Source organism: Rissa tridactyla, chromosome 3 (genome assembly GCF_028500815.1).
Source record: "Rissa tridactyla isolate bRisTri1 chromosome 3, bRisTri1.patW.cur.20221130, whole genome shotgun sequence".
Taxonomy (NCBI): domain Eukaryota; kingdom Metazoa; phylum Chordata; class Aves; order Charadriiformes; family Laridae; genus Rissa; species Rissa tridactyla.
The window spans coordinates 118923890-118935976 of NC_071468.1; the positions used below are offsets into that span (position 1 = coordinate 118923890).

A 12087-nucleotide genomic window follows, 5' to 3' on the forward strand; every position below is an offset into this window, starting at 1 on the left:
CCACTTTAAGGGGAAAAAAAAATTTATTTTAGAAGAAATAATTAAAAAACTTTTTAGAAAAAGTCTCTCTTTTTACCATGTTTATAAGAAAGGTGGCAATAATGCTTTCAGGAAAAGCTCCTCCTTAAGAGAGGCTGAACAATCTTGCATTACTGAGTTAGAAAGGAGATGAATAACAAGAGAATACAAAAAAGTCACTGATATGGTAAATTGTAGGGCTCTCTTTGCCCTCTGTCAGAGAAAAAAAGACATTCGATTAATTCAAGAGGCAGATATTTAATAGTGATGAAAGAAAATTTCTTTACCACTTGATACCAGAGTCCAAAAGTCTGATGGGATCTCAAAAAAGAAGAGGCAGTCGGGATGTATTAGAACACCCACAAATTCACTAAATGGCTTTTTAAATTAGAAAAATTACAAAGCCTGTGAGTTTTGAAAGAACTGTTAACCAACTCAGAATCAGCTAAGATGGTATTTCCTTCAAAATCAGGCACAAAAAAAAAAAATTTTTACTTCTCAAATGTTTGCAACTTCCTTTTAAAGCATCCACTTGAAGCCAGCATCAGATACAAGAGATCAAAATACCCTCATCCAGAATGCTAATTCCTACACTGTCCGGAACAAAACAGTAAAGAAATAAAAAGAGACAGTTGTCTCGGCTCTGATGTCCTCAAATGCCAACGGTGTCTCAAATTCCAGAAAATCATTTTTAATGGTGTTTGTCAAGTTACGGTACTGGCCTCTATCTCAAGCAAGAATTAATCTAAGTCAAATCCCTTTTCTAGAGAGCAGGAGGAGAAAAGAAAACGGTGACAAGTGTAGGATTTGTGACAAAACATCAGCAGCTACTGGGACTTTAATGTTAGCATCTAGATGACTGTTAATATGCCGGTACCCAAATACTGAATCCCAATTCAGAACTAGTCCAAAAGGCAGAAAGTCGTTAAAATAACAAAAGCCACACGGCATCTGGTCTGCTGTGTCCTTTGATAAGGCATTACTGCAGTCACACGAATGCCTGAAGTACATCCATCACGGACACCCCTGTAGCAGAGAGGTCAAAGAAAAGAGACTAAACAGATGAAAATCAGACAAAGACTCTGAATAAAACAGTTTCTGAGAAAGATTATAAACAAAAGACCTCTTCTTTCTAAAAATCTTTTTTTAGAACGAATCCTGCCAAAACAAAACCTCCTTTGCATTGTAAAGCAGAAACACACAGCTTCATATAGATAGCAAAGATCGCCATTTAGCAAAAAAAAAAAAATTATCCAAAAACCAAAACACCACAAAAAGACGCCCAAAATATTATGTATCTTGGAACTAGATTTTCTGCATCAGGTTTTTATATCCTTGCTTGATCTCCTTACAGTTCTTTCTACAGAGACCATTAATCACTTCAATTATAGAGAAAAGTTAGCAGTGTGTTTACTTCATATTTCATAAAATGACTTTTATATAAAACTTGTATTTTTAATACTTCACATAACCCAACATATTTTAATTTTGTTATTTGCTCCAAATGCCATTTTCACAGCTATCGTATTTATCACACGGTACAAAAGACGCCTTCTCTATGAAAACATTAAATCTGCGTTGTGTCTCTACAATATATTATTGTTAAATACTGAAAAAAAAAAAGGTAAGAATGTAAAACCAAGTCTTCCCCATACAGTTTATTTATATGTAACACTAAAGGAAGCAACTGCTAGACAGTAAAATAACATGCAACATACTCCATCTACTGGCAAAACAGAGCAGTAGGACAAAGTTTTACTGTACAGCATCCCAGTAATTAAAAGAGACGCTAATGTTTAATGCGCTAACGTGTACCTAAACCACTTAGCAATGATTTGTCAGACACACCAAACTGCGTGTTGCTGGCAGCTTCCTCTTCCACACACATACATACGAAGGCGAAACAAGTCCCTTCTCATCAGTGCCCAGTGACAAGGGGTAATGGGCACAGACTGAAATACAAGACATTGAATTCAAAAGGAAGAAAAATAAATTATCGTGAGAGCGGCCAAGCACCAGAAGAGGTTTCCCAGATCTTCCGGAGCCTTCATTTTTGGAGATACTCAAAACACAAATGGACACAGTGTTGAGCAACCAGCTCTGAGCAGGGGAGTTAGATTAGATGATCTCCAGAAGCTCCTTCCACTCACAGCAATCTTGTGATTCTATGATCATATAACTACTTGTATCAGGCTTTTGACCTGTGTCCCGTTCTGAGTTCCCACCAGAACACTTGCACTTTTCTCAAAATACACAGTCATTATGGAAATATGTTTAAAGTATCCGTGGCACAACTCTCCTAAATGGATTTTCAGCAACTTCTAGCAATGCAATACTTTTAAAACTCAGGTATACTGTGATACACCATCCAACCATCCACCACAGGTGTACCTGCAACAAGGGAAATGGAAGTTGCAGATTAAATCAAACTCCAGAACGCATATCACCATGCCTTCAAATAGAACAAATGTTTTGTGCCACATTTCTGATAGCCCATCTGGTCTAATCAAATTAAAAAAAAAAAGTCTAAAATACATTGTAAATATTAAACAAATCACAAATAGGTAATTAAAAAACTAAGTAAAGTTTCATACGAAATACCTAACCCTCAGAAAACAAACCAATACATGATAAACTAACTCTCAGTAGCCCTGAACAGTAAACAGGGCTCTAAACTGGCGCAGGCTGCTGCTCTGTTTGTAGTCCACTCTGTTTTTAGAGAAGATGATGACAATTTCCTTTAGGGTTCGCAAGTGTTTCATCTGAATTGACCTTTTACAGTATTTTAGAAAACAGCTGCAAAACAAAGCTCCTAAAAAATTAATGTAATCAGGAAAAAAAATGTTATGATTGATGATTTTTTCCTTGGACTTATCTAAGGAAAAAAATTAATTCACATTCAAATAGTAGAAAAAATGGAAGACTTTCAGAATTATTAATTGGAAGGCACAGTTTTTAGCCTGTGTAATTAAAATATGTGAATCATTGTCCTTGTTACTCTGCTTGTGCAATGCTTTTTAGTCTTAAGAAAAATAAATCTTAGTTCTTGACCATAAAAACATTTCCACTCTACCTCTAAAATCATCTCTGTTCAGAAATCCCTTCTCTAAAACTTGTTTCTTCCATTTATATAATCACAATCCACCATATAATTTACTGCTACATGAGCTCCCTACAATCTGCTCCGTTCTGCTCTCATTTTACCACAGCTCCTTCCTCCCAACACCCTTCTAAGACTGTATCTCTTCCTAGTTCCTAGTCTCCACTGAACTTACCACATCAATCTTCAAGTGTGCCCCTGTACTACTTGAATCCCCTCTGCAGATTTCTGATTGCTCATCAGTTCCTGGTTCTCTCTCTTGATTACTAGAGGCATCACCTGGACCTTTCCCAGACTCAGCCTTAAAAGGCAGATTTTTCATTTGATCACAGTCCCAAACACCACTAAGCCGCAAATTTTCACCAAAATAATAGCAGGAATGGAGCCTTAACACCAGCTCCTTTTTAGTTTACACAGAGGAACACTGGCAATTTCCTTCAGTCGATGGCTCTAGTCTCCAGACAGCCGCCACTGCATCCACAGCATTAGGTGGAGAAGAGAGCAGAGGTACCAGAGCTTCTCTTTATACGAGTCACCAGTAATGGCTCGCAGCCTTCCCAAAAGATGTCCGGCTTGGATGCCTATAAACCCTACCGTTTGCTGCAGAGCACGCAGAGCCAGGAAAGTGCTCTGTAGATCAGCCAGAGCGAGAATCTCCATCTTGGATTTCACAGGAAACTAAAATAAACTGAGAATCCCTTCCCTTCTCTCTCTGTTTTTGCACAAGCTGCCAAATGAATAAAGAACAGCTTGGATCCGCATCATCAATTTATTAGATAACAATTTACTCAAGCCATAACTCTGTTCAATTGACTTTAATTCCTTTAACGGAAGAAATTACAGCTTCAGGAAATAAAACCATACACCTCTAATTAATTAAACTATTTGACATCAACACTATCACTCATATAAACAACGTTCATCTCTGGGCAGTTATCACCTTGCCTAGAAAACTATTTCTCATCAAGGAAAAGTACCATGAAGGAGAACACAAAGACCAATGAAAATTTGTCAGCTCCAATTTATCAGTTTGCCTATTAAGCAATAATTGATAACGCTACTAATAATGTATTAATAATGGATTCCACATCCTCAGCCGGAAAGCCACGCACAACTATCAGTATATCCCTCATACTTACTTTCTCTTATAGTATTTATGTTGTTTATAGCCAAAATATCGGTCGTGCATTTACCTTTTCTAATCAACTTACCTCTTGAAAATAATTAGCAGTGCCTCTGACTACCTACACCACAGTTGAAGAGTCACTCCTCACATTTCTAGAAATTTCTATCAATTAATTGGACTAATCCAGTAGGCTGCAGCAAGAGTATCTCAACATCCCCCAATAATGGGTACTGACTATTGAAAACCAGGTGTCATAAAGGAAAATACAGTTAAATTTGCAATCTCTTTTCTAACTTTTAGCATGATCCTCTACATACTGAAGACAGGAAGAGAGTAACTACACAGTGCATGTGAGAGAGTGTGAAGCGGCGTGTGAGTATGGACCTGTGAATACACACAGAGTAAACAAATCTTAATGCTCATCAAATAGATAAGAGTCATTTTCTTATTGGATCAGAGTTGTCTTACACTGAGAATAGTCTTTTACAAATAAAATATAATATGCATATTATATTAGAAAACCAGTTATTCTTTATCACAGAAAAAACAGAAATCCTGCTTCTTTACAATTTCTTGGGCAGAGATTTCATGTAAGCAGAAAAAGAGCATTTCCTAAAGTCCCACATTTCATGTCTAAAATTACTTCTGGAAATAATCAGTAAACAGTAATAGAGACACATTTGAAATGTTTGCCGTTGAAAGTACCTCTAGTTTTACACCGTTATCACCCAAGGTACTCACATGCACATTTATTCGCAGAGTTGGGCCACACCGCCATTGTGGGTTTTTGCTTGTTCCGAAATGCCTCTTCAACTCTAGCTTCTGTTTTCCGTACAGTGGAACCATGAGGATTCATTTGTTCTGCTGTTACTGATAAGCCTGCATATAGAAGATAACCATACCTATTTAAATAAACCAGGCTGCATAAAACTACTGAATTTAAAAAGCAACTTGGAATACCATGCTGCAATAAGAACGTATCAATTAATATTTAGCTGGACATTGAAAACAAAGATTAGAATCAAGAATACTTGTTTTCTACTGACAAAATGGCTCAGTGGTTGCATGGTCTTAAAACTGTCAGCTCTGATGGCTTAGAAAAATAAGACTGTCTCTCACACTGGGGTCCCCAAAGATTGCACTCTTCTATCCATATTTCCTCTATAAAGCAAATTCTTATTGACAGTTTCAATTTTTCCTAATTTTAAACAGATGATTTAAAATAAATGGCAATTCATAGTGACATAGTATGCCATATCAAAAAGAGTATCTAAATAAAAACCTTGTATTGTCACCGTGATCTATGTTACGTAAAATGAATCCACTTCAGAGTCAATATGAGCTCTTAGATTAAGAAAATGCGATTCTGCTTTTAACAAAAAGTCTGTTTGCTTCCTGTAATGTAAGTTCATCTCATAGCTTCTACTATTTCATAGGGGTTTTTTAATTAAATCCTAAAAATGCAAACTTTCGTATTGGTTATGCACATTTTAAAGACATAAATGAATCTCTGAAGTTTCATATTTGTGAAGTAGAATTTCCTATCCATTCACCAAAACAGTCTTCAAAACGTCATACCATGCCTCCAATAGTAACCAGAGCCAAGTGATCGAGAGAAGACAAGAAGCTCTAAAACTGACGGAAGCAGAAATTAAAAGATGCACAAAGGAACTCTCACCTAACAGTTAACAGTTACAGCGTGAGTTTCTAGGTACCACTACAAATATTTTAAACTGCGTATCAAGCGCATTTCGTTACTCAAAACATCTATCGCTTCTACCTTGTTATCTGCTGGTTTCAATGAGAAGCTGCAAATTCCAATGATCTAGTTTTTTGGTTATTTTTTTTCAATTTACCAACTTAAGATTTGTTATCCTTAGATTTACAGTCTTGCGAGAACAGCACTTCATTTCAGTCATACAAGAACAAGAAATTCTAGTTTAAATTCTAGACACTGATTTTATTATACAGTTTATTACGCTGTTACACTGCAGTACTTCTTTTAAGATTGGTCACCAGTCTCAGAACTAAATAAACATGGCAGATCTGCCAAAACAAAAAAAAACAGAAAAAATGGGGAAAAAGAAAGTGATGTAGAAACTACCTTCCATTTTAAAACTATGTAAAATTGCTAAATAACTTGCCAAGAGAAGCTTGAAGAAAATGGATATAGAGCTTTTTAGCCTTAACCCTCATCTTTGGTATCCTGGAAATAAATTAAGAGCTAATACATGGCACAATTCAGAAAATCAATGGCTTTTCAACTGAGTAAAGATTAAAAAGCCTACAGTACGTGTCATTTGCCTTCTCTGTGATTCCAGACAGAACCACTTGATCGTATTTCCAGAGAATCTATTAGAAGACTCTTGCAGATCAGCTTGTTCGATTCCATCTGAATTTCATGTTGAATGTTGAAGTCTTTCCAAACGTAGCCAAGAAATTGTTGGCCAAGATCTAACCGAGTGAGGGGCATGTTCTTTTTGTCAGAAGACAAATTTCCTTTCTGATAGCCACAGCCACCCACTCTGACTCAACCTGTGACTGCAACATTACCTTGACCTCTCCTGAGAAGGTATTAATAACAAGTTTTATAGTCAGTCCAAGAACTGCTAGTAGATTCATATGATAAACCTGGACTTTTTTTCCTATAGTTCACTGTTTGCATTATTACCCTTCTTTCAAGAGAGTCCTGTTGGCAAGCTAAGAATTTTAACTCTGGTAAGGCTTGAAGGTAAGATCCTGTATCAAGCTGAGTTCAGACATATACACAGAGAAATGTGGACACCAAGTGGGTTTTTTTCCCCACCAGACTTTGCATATGCTACTCCAGCACTTTTAAAGGACAATGAAAAAAGAAGCTTAGAGTACTTTAAGCTGAACAAAAGCCTGTTGTGCATCAAACGATGAAGCACACTCATTGTGACTTCAGTCTCAACATTCATTTAAGGCCCTTCTTGGACATCTCTTGTTGATATTAAAAAGAAGTACACTTAGGGGTTCCATTCCCCACCACTTCGTCTCATACACTGGTCAAGCAACAAGGCTGGCTGCCCAATTCAGCATGATTTCATCGCGTAGCTCCACTCAGTCAACAGCCTGGTATAAGCAACCACTCTTGCATTCAGGTGACCAGTTGCACAAAGCTTCTGGACAGCAAAAGGCATAGTTTACAGTGCTTACACAGTTTTCCTCAAGAATTTCCTCGTTGAAACATTCCATTATTTCAATATATACTCCTATTATAAAGCAGAGGGGAAGAAGGAGGATATGTGAATCACTTCTATACCTGACCATCTGGTAATCAATCCAAAGAAGAAACCAGAAATCCCTTAAATAACCTCGTGGACATCCGATCAAAAGAAGAAAATGCAAGTATGTGCCTTTGTCCTCCCTTGTCCAAATTGTTCCAAAACAGGGTACATGTCAAAGTCTGGGCCAGCAGATGCACCATGATTTTGCTGATCTGCTGTCTTGCTGAGCATATTCTCTGGGGCAAAATGACAGTAATGGCAAGGCTGATCAGCATTCACATCCCTTCCATCCACTACAATGACCAGTGCCAAGACTACATGCCTGAAGTGCCATCTTCTTGATGTTCTACATCACAATCTTGACACAACTTTGATTCAGGGATAGGACAATCTCTTGTGCTTGCCTGACAGCATGAGCTTTCCTCAGACTTCAAGAGCCTGATACATTTTTCTTCATTTGTAATCAGTTAATCTAATACAGCTTCTTCCATGCATTCCAAATCTTCTGTCCTTGCTAATACAGTAAGTGATCTTAGCCTTCCACACTCTGCAGCTGGACCAACTGCAGAGCTCATTTGTTCCTGAAACCACCACAATGTGGTCCAAAAGCATGAGCATCTTTGAAACATGGTCCCTGACACTGTAACGGTTGCCATGCCAATGCACAGAATGCATGAAAACCTGTCCGTTGTTGCACGTGAGCTGTTGTCGCTCAAAGAACTGGTACTGCTAGTTACCTACCTATATCTGAAGGTCCACTAACTAGCATCTGACACTAATAGTATCTCAGCTTCTGATATAACATGATATGACACCATCAGCCTTAATTATGAACTTCTGAAGACCCTCCTCTTTCAAGAGGGTCTTCAGGTTTTGCCCCCAGAAATATATATTACTTGGTCACTGCCACAAAGAGAAGGGCAGCGTTCCAGTTAGCTCTTGCAAGACTTGCAAGGAGGGACTTAGAAGCCGTATAGTCACTCTCTGTAACAAAAAACTCTTACAAACAGTTACTTTAACCTCGGAAGCAATAACCTTTAACAATCATGGGGGACTCATAAAGGATAATTAACTGAGCATAGCTCTCAGCGTGACACTAACGCCAGAATTGTGAATATTCTCATACTTCTAATAGAAAAATACAGAGGAGAAATGAAGGCATTATATTAGTTCTATTTTACAACCACGGTGAATTACAATTGGTTCTCTTATCCACAATTCAAGACACACACTGTAAGCTTGTACAGAATTAGACAAAAAATGCATGACAGAATGGGAAAATAAAAGGAACTGTATCCATTTAAACCTGAAGAAGAGAAAGCCTACAGATACTTGCATAGTTCAAAGAAATTTATTAATAAAGGGTCTTCAATCTACTGATAGAAGTATTTCAAGAACCAGCAGCTATAAGTTAAGACCAGACAAATTCAACCTAGAAATCAAATAATGCATTTTTTTAAGAAAGCAAGAGTCAAAGCAGGAAACAACTTGCCAAGGCAGAGCTAGAATTATTGAACTCAGTAATCCCTAAATCAGCATGAAATTTTCTAATGTTATAGTCCAGTGATTTTCAACCTTTTTCAATTTTCAGAACTTGAAATATTTTCCATGGAGGTACAGAATTTTTCATGTAAACAGAGATCAAGTGGGAATATGTTTGGGCTTTTGATTACCTTTTGTGGTCACTTCAGAAGCTTCCCACAGACTTGGAGGTCTATGGACTACAAGTTGGAAACAACTGCACTAATTTAAACAAAAACTAAGTCAGTGATGTCCTCCAGTGGAGCAGGCTACATTTCCTGATTCTGGCCCATTAGACTGTCAATCCTCCCCTCAATGTGGGTGGCAACAGTTGTTTCTTAATCCAAAAAATCAAGTGATTATCACCAAAAGTACACTTGTGCACATGCCAGGGTGAACTGAAAATCCAGTTCTGAATGCCACACTTCCTAACCATAAGTGTTATTACACTGCATTACACGCCATTTTTAGAATACAGCTCTGGTTTCACCATGTCTTCAGTTATTATAGAAATCCCAGCATTCATCCTTTCAACATGTTCTACAAGACTTTTTGTACCAATAGGCAATGCAACCTTCTTTTGTAAAGGATGGTGCCTTATCAGACCAGCTCACATAGTTGGAAAAAGTAGACAAGTTTCAAGATCAGTCACCCTTTAGAATGCACTGCCTTAGCATTCCATATTTCATCTTAAATTTAAATTTTATATGGACATTTGTAAATTCGGCTTTCTATCCCATATGTGTTGTGTTACGATAAATGAAATTAAATATACCTCTTTTTCTTCTCGCTTCCTTGATTTCTTCACACATCTTATTAAATTCTGGATCCAGTTCAGCAGCGATGATAGCATGAGCAGTGTCCTTCAAAGTACAAGCTCTATGTCTAATTATTTTATCTAGAAAACAGGACAGCACACTTGTTAACTTCATCACAATTATGTAAATTCTTTACCATGTCTATGTTGTTCTGTATTGTATATTACAACACTGATATAGACAGAAGTAAGTGGGAAATACTATAAGTGTTTGAAAACTTAGATGGATCAACTTCACAGCATGCTCCAAAATCACAACCCAGCTATTTAAGAGACATAGAAGTTTTCAGAAGTACAAATCATTACTTTAATCAATCGTGACATTTATATAGAAATGCAAACAATAAATGATGAACACAACTAAAACAAGTTGCAATCCTTAGAAACTTGCAAGAACCAGCAGGTATACCAGTTTCTACAGTATAACACACTACAGTGCAGAGACTCCCAAAAGTAACAAGAGACTTGTCCAGGAATTAATTTACCCACTGGGGTCTAGGAACATTCATACAGTTAGATTGCCTGCAAAATCATACTGGACATCTCCTGAATCTGTAAGGCAGACCTGGCTTGCTTATACTCTTCCTCCTTAAATCGCTGCTTAATTTTCATTTAACAACTGCTAGAAAATTCAAAATTGTGCTAAAACAGATTACTTTATTGCTTATATTGAACAGCTACTTCTCATTTTAATCCATTCAGAAAAACTGGCAAGAAACAAGCCTCAAGTTTGCTACGTTTTCATCTCTATCTGGGGAACAGGGCAAAAAAAATATTGCCCACACTGGAAGCCTAAATGCGACTCATTAAAATACATTTTTTCACAGAAAACCGGTTCCCATACCTTTGAAACACACAAAAGAAATTATTCCCACACTGTTGAAATTTGAAAAGTAATTGTAACTTACTAAGTAAACCTATATGTGGAGAAAATTGCCATCTAGAATGTTGCTTTTCAATCAAACCTACAACACTCATTGTTTGCTTTTAGTACAAACATATTTAATTTGTCAATTCATCCATACTGAATTACTTTTTCCAGTTGATGGAGGTACTTCAACAGGAAACATCAACATTAATGTCTACAACATATTATACAATTAGCAGATTTAATCTGTTTTAATAATCACTAAAGACAACAATTAAGAGTATCAGCAAACATTTATTAAACAAGGTTTATAATTCTAGACACAGCAAATTTTACAGCTGGAAAAACTGCTGAGTGAAAAAGAATATCCAGTATCCAGCTCAAATGAGCCCTACATATGTTTTCTGGGGAAATCTACCGCCACTTAAATCAACTGGAAACTAGAAGTTTTTATCCACATATATTCGTGAAGCATTACGGTTTACGATCACAAAAAACACACTGCATTCTTTGCAGGTGCAATTTTACAATATTAGACTTTAAAAAGTTGGTCAGATAATAAAGTTTAGGATGCCCTCACAAAAGAAAGAAAAAGGGGAGAAAAAAAAAAGAAAAGAAAAATCAAATCAAGAATATTTGATTGAACTACTACTTTCCTCGTATCCTGAGATGGGCAAGACTTTCCCCACAGACAGTGCTTCAAAGAGGCAAATACTATTATGTCTAACACACAATGGTTATGTTGCCTTTAAAGAACATTTCCTGGTCAAACAATGGAGGGAAAGTCAAAAAAAAAAAAAACCCACCTCACACTATTTTACTGTATAACCTATCTGAATTTTTATATCAAAGTACAAGGGAAAAAAATACCCAAAAAGCGAAGAAGCCAGTTTTGAATATCTGTACTGCATATGAAGCCAGCTAGTCTGGTGCTCCAATTCCTTTTACAACTGAACAACAGGACAGAAGCAGGTATAGTATGATTCCTCTGCAAATTCAAGCACAAAGCAGAGGCAAGCATATATGCCCAGCTTTTAAGAATGTGAACGTTTATAGGTTAATATTCAGTTAACGCATCTGAACGCATGTAATGCTTACTCAGAATAGACATGATGTGCTGTTTCAGCAGTGTATTTATACAACAGCTCAAGAAATTTTTCATGCCAGAAGAGCAATATATCACCAATTGTTGACAACGCAGAGGACAGACCTATCTTTCATTACCTACTTGGTGATGAGAAACTCCAATCCAAAACTTAACCTAGAAATAGTCAGATCCATTTCTCCCAGCTCAGTCCTGATGGCAAGGAAAACCAAAATAACCCTATTACGGTTCCCTAAATGTATTTCTTAAGACTCTTTCTCTTTGGACAATCTCAGTGAAAG

At 36.8% G+C, this 12087-nt stretch overlaps 1 protein-coding gene across 4 annotated transcripts in view; it reads right to left on the reverse strand.

Annotated features, from left to right (window-relative positions):
- Positions 1-12087, reverse strand: part of ATAD2B (ATPase family AAA domain containing 2B) — an 82366-nt gene that overhangs the window by 16749 nt on the left and 53530 nt on the right. For all 4 annotated transcript variants that reach the window (XM_054194428.1, XM_054194427.1, XM_054194429.1 and 1 more), the window contains 2 exons: positions 9792-9914; positions 4986-5123 (listed from right to left, as the gene is read on the reverse strand). In XM_054194428.1, the coding sequence (XP_054050403.1) occupies positions 4986-5123; positions 9792-9914 (261 nt within the window). The remainder of the gene's footprint in view (positions 1-4985; positions 5124-9791; positions 9915-12087) is intronic.